This window comes from Brienomyrus brachyistius, chromosome 9 (genome assembly GCF_023856365.1).
Source record: "Brienomyrus brachyistius isolate T26 chromosome 9, BBRACH_0.4, whole genome shotgun sequence".
NCBI classification, from domain to species: domain Eukaryota; kingdom Metazoa; phylum Chordata; class Actinopteri; order Osteoglossiformes; family Mormyridae; genus Brienomyrus; species Brienomyrus brachyistius.
The window spans coordinates 24,259,750-24,276,956 of record NC_064541.1 but is presented as its reverse complement, the minus strand read 5'-3'; the positions used below and the strand labels follow the sequence as shown (position 1 = coordinate 24,276,956).

Sequence of the window (17,207 nt, the reverse complement as noted above, 5' to 3'; positions counted from 1 at the left end):
TCTGGTATACTATACATATGATAATTTTTGCATATAAAATAGAGGGACGTAATGCAACCAAATAACTTTCGATCGGTCAGTCGGAATATATCGCGGTCGTTAGTCAACAACGACTTACAAAGATAAATATTTTCAATTAGTCTGTCAGGTGTTACAAAGCACCAGGTGTTTCTGATTGGTGTTTTCCCTTGAATACTGTGGGGATGGATGTTAAAGGGATTTTAAGCACTTTCATTAAAATGCATAGGAGCACTTGTTGGACAGATTATCAAAATATTTTTTGTTGTTGTAACCCTTTAATTTTCACACAGCAATTTTGTAGCGCTCTTGTTTACACCAAACAAAGAACTTTTCTGAAAGGTTATTGTGATTTAACATTACATTGCTAAAAAAATTAGATCTTCATATTAGTTTTAACATCATGTTTCATATTTTAAAATTTATTTGCTTTAAGAGTATCCTACAGCATAAATATTAAATATTACTGGATGAAATAGCTTCGATGTACTTCGAGCTAGTTTTTCTCTTTTATTGCAGTGTAGCTAACTACTGTATTAAAACAATAGCTTGGCTGTAGCTTAGGTGTCTTTAATCTTAAGTTGCTTGTATCTTAAAAAGCTACTGTTTAGAAGTAGGTTCCCCAGCATTAGGTATACACAATGGATAGTATAATTTCGCTACTTGTATATATCCATGTATTACAAATGGATTAATATGCAATTTAGCTGTAAATCAGTAGAGTATTACTTTATATCTTGCAGCGTGATTTGACCCTTCTGTCACCTGTGGTTTGACATGGATATGTCTTGTTGAAATTGTATGTCATAAGTGACTGTGGTTGTCACTCACACTCACTGCAACATGCTTGATTATATGATACAGTGCCTAAACTGTATTCACTCCATTTGAATACTCATTTCCTCAACAGTGAGAGGACAATGAGAATATTGAAGATTCACTAACAGTTTCTTATCGTTTTGTGGTTCACACAGGTACTGAAGCTAGCTGTGAAAACGAAGGGGAAGTATTGCATATCCCCAACATCACTGACAACCCTTGTATCACCTGTGTGTGTCTGGTGAGACTGTTTTTTTTACACTGATATTTGAAAAATTGAAAAGCTGGTGTACATTATCTAAAGCCCAGCAATGCCATACAGTTTGTTGTTTTCAAAATAAAATTGATAAACTTGATTTTCTGGAGGAAAATTAATCGGTTAGATTAATCAACCAATCGACAAAATAAACGACTGCTTAATCTATAGAAAATAGCCGTTAGTGGCAGCTCTGGTATTATGTGATCAATTATGGTAGTCCAAATGGCAGGTGACACCCAAGATAGCAAATAGCTGAAAGCATTCAGAAAGTAACGCACTACAGACAAGCTGTTTGAAAATAACTGGACAGTTTTGGGGGCATCATGGTGACTCAGTGGGTTTGAATCCTGAACATTACATTTTGGTCCATTATCTTGCCCAAGACTCTGTGTGTGTGTGTGCATGTATTGTTTGTGTACACATATGCGCGTGTGTCTCTATACGTACATACATATGTAAATTCTTCATAGATTTATGATCATTTTCCATCAACAAGCACTAGTACATTTCACATATCCCAACTAATCCTCCTATGAGACACACACAGATGAAAGCAAAGTGAGACTCGTGGTAAATGAAAATGAATCATATGAATCATCCCTTTGTCATCACATCACAGTCTCTAACTGTGCATCTTAATGATATGAAGTTTCTGATTTCAATGGATTCTTTGAAGTACTAGTCTTACTATTGCTGTATTAACTGTCAAAATTACATAACATAGTTTCTTACTGTAAGTCACTTTTACAGAAACCTTAAAATAGCATTTAAAGCTTACTCTTTATAAATGCATACTCAAATCTATCATTACTTAGACATCAATGTTTTACTGACAAACACAATTCAAAAACATTATATTTGCCTTTGACCAAACTGGAGCTAAAAACCACTAAAACTAGAAGCTGAAAATGCCACATTAAATTTACGGCTTGCTTTTTTTTTAACGTTGAAGCAGCCACACAGAACAGAAACCAGAGCACACTTATAGTTACCCCTGTGTCCCCGCTAAAAGCTCGCTTTGTTACATTAACGTTTCCACAATGATATTCTGTTCTGTACGTCTTAATGTACTGTAAAATAAACTCCAGTATAATCTAAATTTCCATTAATGAAGGTTCTTAATTAAGTTCTTAACAAGTTCTCAAAGCTATTAGAGACCAATTCTTCAATAATACAGTGCACATCACTTATTTTTATATCTCAGTGTTTAATTGTGGCATCTCGTAATATGTAAATATTTTATATTCTTTATCTTTGTCTGCACATTACGGGCTGTGATGTGCTTTCTTACTTTTCCTGTGGACAGTCACCTGGTTGTTGCTGACCATCGGGCTTGCCGGCTGCTGACCTGGGAGAATCCAAGCATTTCCTGGCAATAGGAGTCTTATGGCATTAGGTAGCATTTATAAGGATGCTTGGAGGCTGGGAACATTGTTTTGAAAATCTAGGTAGCAGGGGTCTTAAACAGCATGTTTTCTCATTTTGTGAAGATGATTTGGTAGAGTGAAAGGAGAACGAGGAGGACTTTATTCTGTAATGCTAGTTTAAACGTTGTCCACCAGTCCATTGCAGCTGGTCTTAATAGAGGTACCTGAGTGGATAATCTGTTTCTCCACCCCACATGGTGTTCAATATGGGAGGCATCTGAATGAGGCATACGTTTTCTGATATGTTGCATTTCCAGACTGTATACCAGGATTAGGCCGCTGTAAGAGGAGCTTTCGCAGTGCCGGATTTTAGAGGAACTCTCTGCATATGTTCTCTGAATGCTGGCAAAAATAATAATACTATTTTGCATCTTGCTCTTACTGATTTTGGAAAAGAAAGTCTCTATCAATGAATAAATGTAGTATATTAGCAAAGTTTTAAAGAGACATTTTTAAAATCCAAGAATTCAAATCCTAAAACAAAGTTGAGGTGATATTCAGACTGCCTCTTCACCTACATTATGAATGGCCCAGTCAGTAATAATGCTGACTTTATGATATATAGCAAGTACATTTTTTTAATTATTTTTTATTTTTGTTTTGCAAGTACAATCAAGCAAGTACATTAAAAAAATATCCAAGTAAGCATGGTTATGAAGGCCCTGCATAATAACAGGGACAAAGAAGTCCTGGCTTGTGGATGAAAAACTTTTTACTGGTTGCTTGAAGCCTCAATATTATTTAACTTAAGGAACTCTCCTAAAACCAAGGGGATATATTCAGGTATAACTGACAATTGGCCCATTAATGAAACATTCGCAGCACTTCTTGTAAACAATGATATATTCCGGTGGTTGTTAACTGTGGCTTGACTCATAGTGCTTGTTTGTTTCAACCAAATTCATTTTTATATTAAAACATTTTTATATTATAACAACAGTTTTAAGCTAAAGAGACTTTAAAGGAAATATATAGACCAAAATATGAAAGCTTAATTCCTTTCATTTTCTAAGCTTTACTATGAGCTTTACTTAAATTAAGTTAATTCTAAAAATCATATCAATGTCATGGAATACTATTAGTTTAAGTAAATATTTAGATATACAGTACACTATCTCAGTTATAATTTAACAAACAGGTCATGTGGGCTAAATAATGAGTAATTCAGTTGTAATAAAAATTGTGATTCTCTTTAGACATGGGTAGGGAAACATGATTGCGGGTTAATGTTTCAGAGTGTTCTGGGCACCCGAGGGACCGTGGGCCTGGAAGAGAGGATGGGTCAAATGGATACAATGAAAGCCTTGCAACAATGCAGTGAATGACAGGCCATTAGGCTCTTTGAGATGCGGAGAGAGGCATCAGCCCCTCTGCTGATATGATGTACTAATGAATTCCCTCATTTACCAGCAGCAGCTCCTGATGAAATGAAATCAATGAGACAATGGCTCAGCCTGCTAGAAGGCAATTCCCTCCTGTCTATTTATCTTGTCTGTCTGACCCTGTCATTGAAATCGCAGTGCTGCATATGAGGCAAGATGATACTATTATCTGTGTTTGGCAGAGGGTAAAGAGACAGGAGAAGAGGCGAACTCAGTCAGGGTTTATTTTCATTTTGTGTGAGGACTAGCAGGAGAAATAAAAGGATGTGTATATTTCTGCAACTCCAAGGAATGAACCTGCTGGTGACTGACCTATTCCAGCCTTGGCTTCGTATGTTGTATTTTGTTCTGTCTACACTATTGTGAATTGCTACTTAGCTACACCTATATATGGCTCTAAACCTGGTTAGTTCAGTCTGCCTGTCATACTGATGAATGTAATACACAGATTCTACTGTTTTCTTTAAAAAATTTCCAGTATTGTATAATATGTGTGTAATATACATGTTAATCCTCGGAAAAGTACATGGAAAGTACTTGGAAAGTGTACTTCACCATTTTTTAATTTATGGTCGGGAAAGTGTTACGTTATTTAAAGTTTGAAATGGAAGCCAAAGCCCCTCACTTGTGATGTGCTGCTACTTAAAAGCTGAATGCTATAGTAGAATCCCTAGACCCAGGGTACTCAACTATTTTTCCCTGATGTCCTAATTCCATAAGCGACACAAAGCCTAGGTCCAGAGGGGGAAAACCCCACACAGTAAATTCCAGGGGGTGGGGCAGTCGGTAAATTCCAAGTACGTGAGGGGGAGGGTTCCCTTTGGTACATCCTGCTGATGAAATATCTCCCCAATGTGAATCAAGAGGATGTATAAATAAACACAATTGTTAAGTGTGTAGGAGGCAAGTTTAAGAAAAAGTTCTCTTTTCCCTTAAGGACAAGAAGGCAAACTGTAAGCAGGAGAAGTGCCCAGCAGTGTCCGACGACTGTGCCTTGGTAGTAAAGCAGACAGGAGCCTGCTGTGAGCAGTGCAAAGGTATGGCTATTACTTTTACTTATCCTGTTCATTCAAGTTTTCTCAGTGCTACCTTAATAGAGGAGTTTCCGTTTATTTTTATATGTTGCTGGAATGATGCGTTATTAAACAATTCATATAGGAATAGTGTAATTCAGTTTTTGTTGGCCAATTTTTATAGCTTTCCTTTAATCATTACACTGATTTTCATGATAATGGCTGATGGGATGGCAGCATGGATTGGTGTGTGGCTCAATCGGTTAGGAAGCGTCCATGGTCAGAATGCTGGTGGTTCAAATACTCTAGTCAGTAGAGTACTGTCACTATTGGGCCTTAAGCAAAGCACTTAACCTTGATTGCTCCAGGGACTGACTGATCTTGCTTCCTCAACTGTATGTCGCTCTGAATAAAGTATCTCCTAAATAATTAAATGTTAAACATTTTAGTTTTCCAGTATATTTGCAATATTCAGGCTTAGTTGACCTAGGCCAGGATTGGCCAATCTTATCCGCAAAGGGCCGGTGTGTGTGCAGATTTTGGGGATAACCTTTACGACAGCTGTTCAAACCCTGGTGTGAGGACTCTTCAGCCAATCAGTCCTCTAATTAGCAATATAATTAGGGAGTTGCAGCGAAAACCCGCAGACACACTGACCCTTTGCGGATAATATTGGCCACCCCTGACCTAGGCCTTTTGGTGTGGAACTTGCTGCAGTAATTTAAAAGTTTTCTTCATTAGAATGCACAATAAAGTAACAAGTATTCTATGTAATTTCAATTGAAAGTTGATTTATTTTTGCTGATGATTAATCAAATATGCTGTATATATATTGTACTTTGAAAGAATTATTTCTCACAATTACATATGTGATAATGTTGTATTTATGATATATTCATTGAAAGCCAGGTCATGATATTTCTGCTGTAGCATATATGTAATGAATTCTTATGGCTAGCTGCTGCAGACACAAGTGTGCCTCTGGTATTTTGTTACTAATGCACTGCACTAGTGGCTGTAGAGTAGTGTAAGTGGTCAAAACATGTCATGCAAGAACATGTTGTAAAGAATCATAAATGCATTAAGAAATGTGCCTTGATTTTTGTGTCCTTGTGGTGAGTTAGGTTGGTTAGGATAAGACCACTGATGCACTACCTAGCCTTGCCAAGCAGGTGTCAGTATAACAGCTGAACATAGCCCTTAACCAAATATAAGCTGAATATATTGTTACCACACACAAATATATTTATTGAACTCAATGTCCAATAAAACCTGTGTTTTTTTTTTCGATGAATGGTCCCTTAGTGCTTCAAGGCTCATATTGTGGTTTCCAGGTCATACCTGAGTTTTATGAGTTGTGTTTGTCATGGAAATATCCTTCAGTGAATAACTGATAAAGTGATTCCTGTGATGGTTCTTTATTTAAATTAACACAACATGGTGCCTGGATTTCTCAGCCCAGGCAAGGCTTGCCTGTAGATAGTATGAGGGTGTGTGGCTATGTGTGTCAGCAAGCAGTGACTTACTGTAAGAACATAAAGGTTGACTGTTTAGATCCCATGGTCAACAGAGTGACATCACTAGCTAGACCTTTCACCCCAGCTGCTAACGGGAGGCTGACCCTACTCTCTCACTTGTATGTCACATCAGATATAAGTATCTGCTAAATAAATGTAAAAACTGAAATCTTTTTATATTCTGATTATTCTATTTGTTTTGTCATTTATTGAAATGAATTTAGACTAGAGCTGATCATTTCGAGGAACAATGGAAATTAAGTTTCAGTATTATACTGGTCTTCTTTAAGAGGGAGGATTGTTGATTTCACCTAATCAATAGGTATTTTAGAATATTTGTGTGTAATGACTTACTGTAATGATTCTCAATTTTTTGTAATTAATAATCTGCATAAAGACTGATCTTGTCTGCTGCATTGTTAGTTGTAAGAAAAATATTCAGACTGATAAAATACCAAGATGTGCACATTGATCCCCTTACATTTTCTCTTCCATAGGCTGCCATTTGGAGCACCAGTCTTATAACAGCTCAGAGACATGGATGACTTCCACCAAGCCCTGTGTCACCCACCACTGCCAGGTATGTTGCATTAGCTTTTACTAGGTACATGTTCAGTCATAAGGCTGTTGCAATTGGAAAAAATTCAAATATCACAATGTGATACTCCCCCCGGTGACCCAGTAGGATAAGCTGTTTGGAAAATGGATGGATGGATGGATGTAAAGTAAAAAATAAAAAACAGTAAAAAACTTGTCAAATATATATACTAAATAATTCTGAAAAGGAATAATTATTAAATTCACATACCCTTTTTTGCTTACTAGGACAGATTAAATATGTGTTGACTGAAATTTATTGATTAACTAGGCTTGGGTAATATGGCATACCATGGTATTTCAGAAGTTTTATGGTGGGAGGAGGGTGAATTTTATAGCAAAGATTTTCAAATACCAAAATAGGAAAAATTAGTCACACTGAGTTAGAACTGAACACGTGAGACTCGGAGGTCTGGTGTTTTTCATTGTTGTGGGGGCTGAAAAAAGTAGACATGAGGGGGAGGAGAATAGAAAATGAGAAGAGAAGGAGGATATGCAGTTGATTTATTGTAGTCATTCACTGGAAGGAGATCCAGATAATCTCCATTTTCCACCGATGTGCTCAAATGAATCCCTTCCCTGCAGTTTCTTCAACCTCATGCTCTATTATGATTCATCCATTTGCTTACAGCCTAAGTACTCAGCAAGTAGCCAGCAACATGTCTGCTCCTCAATATATTATTGTTACCCTATATTTCAAAAATTGTTAAGTTAAGTAATTTGCCTTTAGTTTAGTGCCTCATCCAATAATCAGAAAACGGGGAAGTTGTTAACAGTATGCTGTCCTTACAATGTGTCAATCTTGGTGCCAAAGTAGATGGCTAGCGAAAGTGTGATGTTCCTTGAGTTTTACTGAAAAATTAATTTCGCTGTAAAAATGAAGATCCAAACAGCTGTCGTGACCAAGCCTGGTGCACGAAACGGCAAAGCATGAGAAGAACATGACGGATCGGGGAAAAATGGGTTTTAAAGCGAAATAGGAGCTGGGACATGGAACAGGCAAAACAGGCAGCACTACACAATGAGACTTCAATGACAGACCTGGGGAAACATACTAGAATGCGGACTGAAATACATGGGGCTAAATGGAAAAAAAAACAGGAAACAGCTGGTAAAAATTGGGATTTCACACGAGGTTAATGAGGGGGCGTGGCACACAGGAGGATCGGAAGAGCAGGGCGTATGACAACAGCAAAGTACATCAATGTACATGATATGTCTTGCCTGACATATCCACCTGAGCCTCCTGTCTCCTCCCTGGCGTGGCCCGAACAATCTACACCTGTTGCTTATTTGTCTTACCTCTTGTTCCTGCCCCTGTATTAATCAAGCCAGTTGCCTCTTGTTTGCTCCCCCATGAATTTAATATATAAATGCTTCCCAGTCCTGTTTTCCCCAGGCCAGTCATTGATGTTGTACCCTTGTGTTGACTGTGCCCTGCTTCCTCCAGTCCTCCCATTTTGATCCCTTGAGATCAAGTTTATTTCCAGTCTTTGTTCATTTGAGTCAATAAAACCGCCCATTAGTTTTGCAACCAAACCTGCTCCGTCTTGCTTGACACAGCACATGACTGTTATGAAAACATAGATATAGGTATTATTTAACTTCCACAGCACAATATGTGCATGCCAACCCCCCCCACTCCACTATGTGTTTGACATTCTAACCCAGAGGTACTCAATTATTTTTACCTAAGGTCCAAATTACATCAGCGACATAAAACCAAGGTCTGCTGTTCAAATAACATTCTGAGGGATAGCCAAAATGGATTTAGGAGAGGTAGATCCTGTTTAACTAATCTACTGAGGAAGCCACAAGAGAAAATGATCACAAAAAATCCTACTATGTGATCTACTTAGATTTCCAGAAGGTCTTTGATGTTGTCCCCCACAAATGGCTCTTGCTTAAGCTCAAAGCTGCAGGGATTTTAGGAACTGTAGCAGCTTGGATTGAAAACTGGTTATCAGACAGGAAACTGGTTAAATTTGCAGATGACACCAAGGTGGGTGGTATAGCAGATACTGAACTAGCATTTCAGAGGCTACAATGGGATCTTGATTTAATTAGCGACTGGGCTGATATCTGGCAGATTTAACATAGATAAATGTAAGATAATCCATGCAAGGAGCAGAAATATAAAGTATAGATATCTTATGGGTTCCTTCTGAAATAAAGCTAGCTGATTATGAGAAAGACCTCGTGCATATGTTGATGCTTCCATGTCCCACTCTCGCCAGTGTGGGAAAGCAATCAAAAATGCGAATAGGATGTTGGGTTACATCTCTAGGTGTGTGGCGTTTAAGTCAAGAGAGGTGATGCTATGATCGTACAATACCTTAAAAAGGACATTGCTGCCTTGGAAAGGGAGAAACATAGGGCTACAAGAATAATTCCTAGTCTTAGAGGAATGTCTTATGAGGAGAGGTTAGCTGAGCTGAATCTGAGCAAAGGAGACTAAGGGGGGACATGATCCAGGTATATAAATTCTAACAAGTCTGGATGCTGTTCAGCTAAATGGCTACTTCAATATTAGTTTAAATACTATAACTCGTGGCCATTAGTGGAAATTAGCGGGAGAACATTTTAAAATGAATTTGAGAAAGCACTTCTTTACACAGAATGTAGGAGTATGGAATAATCTTCCTGTTAGTGTAGCGCAACCTAAAACCCTGGGGTCCTTTAAATCAGAGTTAGATAAGATTTTAACAATTCTGAGCTATTAGTTAAGTTCTCCCCAAACGGGGTTGATGGGCCAAATGGCCTCCTCTCATTTGTAAATTTCTTATGTTCTTATGCAACCCAGCAAAATTTTCTGTGAGGGTGGTCCTCCTGTGTAGATTTTGCTAACAAGGAGGTGGTTGAGTGGGGGGATCAATCACACCATCCGGATTAAATTGTAACTTGTTCTTACCTGAAAGACTGTCATAGGAGGCTTATCACAAGTCTTTTTTTATTTAAGCCAGACTTTTATTTGGTCTGTTTATATATTATTTGCACTATTAGATGAAGAGCATTAGCTTATAACACCGTACAATATATTTCTGGTCTTAGGATTCAGGAGAAAATATGGACTGTGTGAATGTTGAGGGTGATGTCTGTCTTATGTCGCTTGCAGTATACTCGAGACTCACTATAACCCTGTAGATAATGAGTTATGGAAGATCAGTGCATGGATTAAACTCCATTCATTGCAAAATTAGCCAAATGCCTTATGACTGAATGGTGCACTTCAAGCTGTTCGATATCAGCATCTTAACAGCTTGCAGCAATTGAAAAGACATGAATGAGATAAGAGGGTGGAGTTTATTTTGTTGCCAAAGATGGCATAATATTCAGAGGTGGACATTTTAGGGCCAGAAAGTAAAAATCAAACCAAGATTTTGCCTGAAACAAGCAGTTGAGTACTCTGTGACTCTTTCTACTTAGCTGGTTGGTTGAAACAAAATCTTTTTACCTTTCTGGACCTGAAATATCCACCTCTGATAATATTCTTCATTGATATAGTGATGTGGCCTTTAACAGACATTTTTTGCAGTTTTGGCACTAGCTTTATTTTAGTAAGTTTCATGCCTTCGAGGCTAAGGACACTAGAATAAAGCTTTAAAATGTGAGGACTGGAATGCAGTTCTTTTTTTTTTTTTTTTGCGTAATCGATGTCAGTGTGAAAGTCCTGATGATAGAGAAGCGATATGCACCTTGGGTCCAGTAAGTTAACCTTGACTTAACATATTACATCTTATGTGCCTTTGGGTCTCAGGAAGGTGTCATCACAGAAGCCGTGGTGCGATGTATTGTCCACTGTAAGAACCCCAAGATTCACCCCAAGAAATGCTGCCCATCTTGTCCTGGTAAGTTTGATTGTTGCTGAATGCCACCCCTTTTTAAAACATCCCAGTGTCCAGCATTCATGTGTAAATACTTTAGCTGCACTATATAATGTCATCTTTTATGGCAAGGTTTAATTTTAATGCAGAAGTCATTCTTCATTTTGGTGGTAGTTAAATGTGATTTCATATTATTTTATTATACACTTTCATAAAGCATGTTTTATTAGTTAACTGCAGTGGGTAGCAATGTTGCCTTGCATCTCCAAGTTGGAGAACTAAAATCCAGCCTCTCTTTAATGTGTGGAGATTGCATGTTTGGGCTTGACTCCAGTTTCCTCCTGCAGCTCACTTATATGCAGTTAGGTGAACTGGTGTCTCTAAATTGTTCATAGCGTATGTGTGCCCTGAGATGCCCTGGCTTTCTATTTTGGGTACCTCCTGCCTGGTGCCCTGTGCTTTCTGCTCCAGGCTGTCAGTGAACCTGTACTGAATAAGTACTCTGACAACGGGTGGACTTAAATGATTTGCTTAGCAGCTGGTTACATAACGCATAACGCATTATTTGACCATCATTTAGTACAAAGTGTGTCATTCACTTCTTACATTGCAAGATTGGCAATGGTTCTGCCTGTTCTTGTTTGGGTTAAAAAAAAGCTATTTCTTTGCCAAGTCGACCATAGGATAAGTCTGTTCCTGGAGTGTTTGGTATAGGAACAGGTCAGTTGATCTGAGCAAGGAGAATGGTGGATCCTGCCGTAATTCCTCCATTACATTTTCAGGCTGCATCTTTGAAGGCCATTTATATAAAGAGCAGGAGGAATTCCACCCTGAGGGACAACCCTGTATCACCTGCTCCTGCACTGTGAGTGCTCTTTGCTTTGCTCATAAACAATTGCTCTTCTGGCCCATTGGTCTCTGGAGCTTTTTCTGATCTTGCCCTCAGTTAGCCTTTGCACTGCATTTCTCTCCTTCAACATGCATTTTCAAAGAAAAAGATTAGCATATTAAACAAACATAATCAGTAAACCTGCTACAAAAAAAAAACACATTTTGAGATAAAGGCATCCAAAAACCTCTGCTTGGGGTGATATCTGCAGTGTTTTGAATAGAAGTGCATCAGTCTGGTCTGATACAGTGCTTATGTACTGGTATTCATTCTTGTGACAATGCATTGATCCCTATCATCGATACCATATGATGACATAGTTTATTGTCTTTATTGGGCAGAATAAAGTGGATCACAAGTTGTCCGCAGTGTGGAAGGACTTCAGAATGAGCAATAAAATCCAAAGCATACTGTGCTTTGTTAACATATCAAGAAGAGATACGAAAACAAGTTCATATAACACAAGTAATCCAATAAAACATCTAAAAACTGAACATAATAAAGTATGACAAAATTGCCACCAGCAGCAACATTCTACAATTTATACAATCTCTTCTATGGAAGTCTTCTTTGCACAGAGTCTTTTGAAACACTTTATTCCAAGTAATGAGCCATGTAAGCAATTTGGTAAAACCGATCTCGGGGAGGAGAGTACCATGCCGGTGGATCATCTGGCCAAATTTAGGAAGTCCATCCGTTCCCTGTTTTGCCATGACTCTAGGCCGTAACCTAGGATAGCCTGTGCCTTTTATCCACGCCTGAGGTTAAGGTTAGCCTTCAATTTTTTCATGCTTTATTTAATTTAGTTCTATCCATATTTACAATTTGTATACCATTCTAATGAAATAGTATAAAAGACACAGGAACTGTAATGTTAGTCTTGTGTCTTTGGACCGTTTTCTTCTAGGGTACTTTGTGCCTGTTCATTTGGCAGTGAAACACCAATCTAGCAGTCTAGCTTATTACTAGACTCTAGCGTAGAAAGAAAGCTAGGTAGTGTTTCAACTTCGGAATAGTCCATTACTGCTGGGGTGGGGGGCATCTTTGTCTATCCTGAAAACAGTCATTGATAATGCAAATAAGAGATATGGTGCTTTAATTTAAGTGATCATATTATGTTATATCCTTAAATATAACTTCTGGAGATTCTAATTTCCTGGGGTCCCTTGTTTTTGGTGGCCCCAGGTGGCTCCCTACCCTTGCCTTATGGTAAGTCTGTCCCTGTTTGTAACTGTCCAAATTGTAGAAATAAAATAGCCGTATTTGGCTTCTGCAATATGATATTATAGGTAATCGATATCAGACAAGTAACCCCGTGTCTGTATCTCACAGTGACTACCCAGCGATTATCACCTTTGTTGGGGAGGTAGGCTTAGGTTACACACAAAGCTTAATAACATAGAGATTTATGATTTGCCATTGACCCTCTGGGGTCAACGCTCATCAGAGTGTGAGCAAGCAGCTAGATGGGGCCAACATTTCCAGGAAGTGCTCAATCACCCTGAGCCAGAACAACCTGCCAACATCACAACAACAGACTACATCTTGGATATCAACATCAACCCCCCTGACCTTTCCGAGGTCAAAACTGCCATCCTATCCCTAAATAGTGACAGGGCATGTGGCCTGGATGCAATCCATGCGGAGATGCTGAAGGCTGACATTTTAACATCAACTAAAGTCCTTACTGATCTCTTCCAAAACATCTGGAACAGTGATACCATCCCCGAAGACTAGTCTAAAGGCCTCATAGTCAAAATCCCAAAGAAAGGCGACACCGAAAACTGTGACAACTGGAGAGGAATCAGCCTTCTGTCCATCCCAAGCAAAGTGTTTTGCAGTCCTTCTTAACAGAATGGGGCCAGCCATTGACTCCAGGCTCAGACAAGAACAAGTAGGCTTCAGAAAAGGAAGAGGGTGTATGGACAAAACCATTGGCACTGCGAAACATCCTAGAGCAGTGCTTAGAATGGAACACACCCCTATATATCAACTTTGTCAATTTCAAGAATGCATTTGGTAGTGTCCATCATAACACTCTTTGGAAGATACTCCAATACTACGGAATCCCACCTAAGATAATTACAATGATAAAAATCTTCTATGAAAAATTTGAGTGCTGTGTGCTTATGGGCAGCACTTTCACTGAATGGTTCTCTGTACAGTTCAGAATGAGAAAAGCGTGCATCATCTCTCCCATTCTTTTCCTACTTGCAATAGACTGGATCACAACCAACACAAGAGCAGACAAACCCAGAGGCATCCAATGGACCCTGTCCTCTCAGTTGGAAGACCTTGACTTTGCAGACGACCTTGCTCTCCTTTCAGCAAACCACTCCAACATGCAATTGAAAACTGACAGGCTCAACAAATATGCCAGACAGGCCGGACTTAACATCAACACCTCCAAAACCCAAGTGATGTGCATAAACTCCACCCCCACAGCACCCATCCAGGTGAATTGAGCACCACTCAAGTTTGTGGAGGACTTCGCCTACCTTGGCAGCCTTATCAGCAAGGACAGCACTGTCCATAAAGACATTAGAGCAAGGCTGGGAAAAGCTCAGGGTGCCTTTACCCAACTAAACAATACAGCCTAAAAACAAAGATGATCCTGTACAACAGCAATGTAAAGTCTGTCCTCCTGTGTGGTTCAGAGTGTTGGCAGTCAGTACAGACATGAGGAGACTTGAGGTCTTCCACAACAGATGCCTCAGAAGAATCTGCCAGATCTTTGCCAGAACTATACAAGAAAGGAAGCAGTCAAAGCATCACCAACGACATTACATTAAGACGCTTAAGATGGCTTGGACATGTGTTAAGGATGGAGCAAAACCGCATCCCAAGAGTTGCCTTAAGATGGACAGCACCTGGAAAAAGAAAATCTGGAAGACCCAAAAACACCTGGCGTAGAACTGTGGTACAGGAACTTCAAAAGATGAATCTGTCATGGGGAGAAGCACAACATGCTGCAAAGAACTGCATGCGATGGAGAGAGCTCATTGAAGCCTTATGTCCCACAAGGGATGAAGAGGATTGATTGATTAATTGACTGATTGAACTTAGATAATTAGTTCTTGGTATTGATAAATACCTGATGGTCAGCACCGCTAATCAACAAGTTTTAATTTTTTAATGCTTGTGGTTTGCCGTGTTGTCCATATATGATTTTTCTTGCTTTCAAGTTTTCTTTTGTTTCGGCAAAAAGAATTCAAATGTGTCGCTTAGTGCCCAGTTGTTTGTGGGGTAATTTTGATATTATTGCTTATCCCGATATTTTAATCAATCAATCAATCAATTAATTATGAAATATCACATATTGTTTTTTAGATATTGTATTTCCCTAAGTGGCATTGGTTTCGGTGAATACCAGACAGCGAGCTCTTACGCGGTCTGAAAAAATGGTACTGATGCATCCTTCGTTTTGAATGCCTCAATAAACAGGCCTATTAGGTCAGAGTTCTAAGGTTCTATAAAGCATTGGCTGCTATGCGCACACTTTGGCATTGGCTGCTTTATGCTTTTTCCTTTAGACCTTTTATTTATTCCAAATAAATAAAAAAGATTACCTGTATTTAAAGTATCCAAATGCAAATCCAAAATACAGCCACATACACAACAGGACTTGCATCGTGTGTTATGACACATTACTCCTGTGACCATCATCAAAATCGCCTGGCATTTGTGCCACAGTGGCCCTTCTTTTGGTTTGCACCAGATGGGATAGTCTTCGCTCCATCTCATATCGACAAGTCTTGGCCGCCTAACACCCTGTTGGCGGTTAATTCCCCCCCCCCCCCCTTTGACCATGCTCAGTAGGTGCTGATTATTGCTGAGCTTGGCTGACACACAAGCCTTGCCATTCTGAAGATGCTTTGAGGCAGTCATCTTGCATAAATTATTTGGATATTCAGCATGTACTGAATGTTAGCTTACCATCCAATATATCCCAGACCTTGACATTAACAATTTTACATAATGTTTTGGTTCATCATAATATGTCATAGTACTTTCTTTGAAGTGGGTTGCAGAAAGTTTCTTATCCATCATTGCTTACTTCACACCTTTGCATTTAATAGTATACTGACTAATATTTGGACTGTTAGATGCAGGTCATTACAATGCTTATTTATGATTTCAAGACATCTTAGGACTTTAACCTAATTGGACTGTGTATGTGTTTGCACTTGCAAAAGGCCTACTTGGGGTCTGTGCAGTTGATGTAGCTTTGAATGTTTCTTGTCAGGGTGGAAGAACAATGTGCAGGAGGGAGGTGTGTCCTGTACTATCCTGCCCCGCCTACCTCAGTCACACCCCACCTGGAAAGTGCTGCCCTAAATGCTTAGGTAACTCTCAGTCCCGCTGTATCATTTTCTCATAGGCTGAACCTGTGTTTCTGATAATGTTCACAATCCTACCAAAGCTTTCTGATCACACAGAGAACTTCTTTTTGTTGCAGGCCAGAGAAAAGTGTTTGACCTTTCATTGGGAAGCTGCTTGTTCCGCAGTGAGGTCTATGAAAATGGCACCTCCTTTAAATACGATAACTGCACCTCCTGTACCTGCAAGGTTAGTATTGGTTATAATCAGAATGTACAGATATGAATTTAACTGCTCTTTAGGATTTTTTGCTCATCTTTTACCTTGCATGTTATATTAAACATCAGTGCTATATGAAAATTTCTGCTAGCAGTACACTATCATTTTGAACATACAATAATGCAAGCAAGTAAAAACACTAGCACACTCTGAAAAGAGCCAGTTCTAACATATTGTACACACAGAAACATTCAGAGTGCCATTCTTTCTTAGGATTCTACGATAGTATGCAGGAAGAGATGCTCTAAGCCTGGAAGCTGCCAGAGAAGTTCAGACCACTGTTGTGATGAGTGTCTGTCATACATGAAGGTGGAGGATATCAAGTACTGCCGTGTCAGGAACAAAGTCTACAGGGTGAGAACACCTAGTGTTATCTGGTAGGCTGAACATGAGTGCATGACCACTATCAAATGGCAGATTATACATATATTCACTCCCACAGTGCCTCAGAGCAAGTTGGTACAAAAAGTAATTTATACCCTGCCAAGAGAGAAGTTGGCAAGTGTTTGAAAAGTAGAATGCTAAGTTATACTCTTTTTTTTCCATGTGATACAATAATAACATCTAGATACTGTGATCCGCCTGGTGTGTGATTTATGGAATAACATTTCTGTTTCATGGAAGTTAAAAATCACTCATACTTATGATAATATGCTCATGCTATTGTGCTGGCTGACTATTAAACAAACTAAAATTATGTGTTTCAAGTATAATTAAAACATACACATTCAATGGCCTGTCACTGTGATCCTGACTGGGTATTTGAGTGTAAAAAAAATAGGGAACATTATTTTCTTTTTTTTTGGTGGAATTCCTAATTAAAAAAACTTAATTATAAATAAAAATCACATCCAGGCGGAATA

General features: G+C 38.8%; 1 protein-coding gene across 3 annotated transcripts in view; it reads left to right on the top strand.

The window, feature by feature from the left end:
- bmper (BMP binding endothelial regulator) overlaps window positions 1-17,207 on the top strand; it is a 31,928-nt gene that overhangs the window by 1,886 nt on the left and 12,835 nt on the right. For all 3 annotated transcript variants that reach the window (XM_049024812.1, XM_049024814.1, XM_049024813.1), the window contains exons 3-10: window positions 993-1,078; window positions 4,843-4,942; window positions 6,933-7,015; window positions 10,790-10,880; window positions 11,639-11,721; window positions 15,992-16,091; window positions 16,205-16,314; window positions 16,558-16,698. In XM_049024812.1, the coding sequence (XP_048880769.1) occupies window positions 993-1,078; window positions 4,843-4,942; window positions 6,933-7,015; window positions 10,790-10,880; window positions 11,639-11,721; window positions 15,992-16,091; window positions 16,205-16,314; window positions 16,558-16,698 (794 nt within the window). The remainder of the gene's footprint in view (window positions 1-992; window positions 1,079-4,842; window positions 4,943-6,932; window positions 7,016-10,789; window positions 10,881-11,638; window positions 11,722-15,991; window positions 16,092-16,204; window positions 16,315-16,557; window positions 16,699-17,207) is intronic.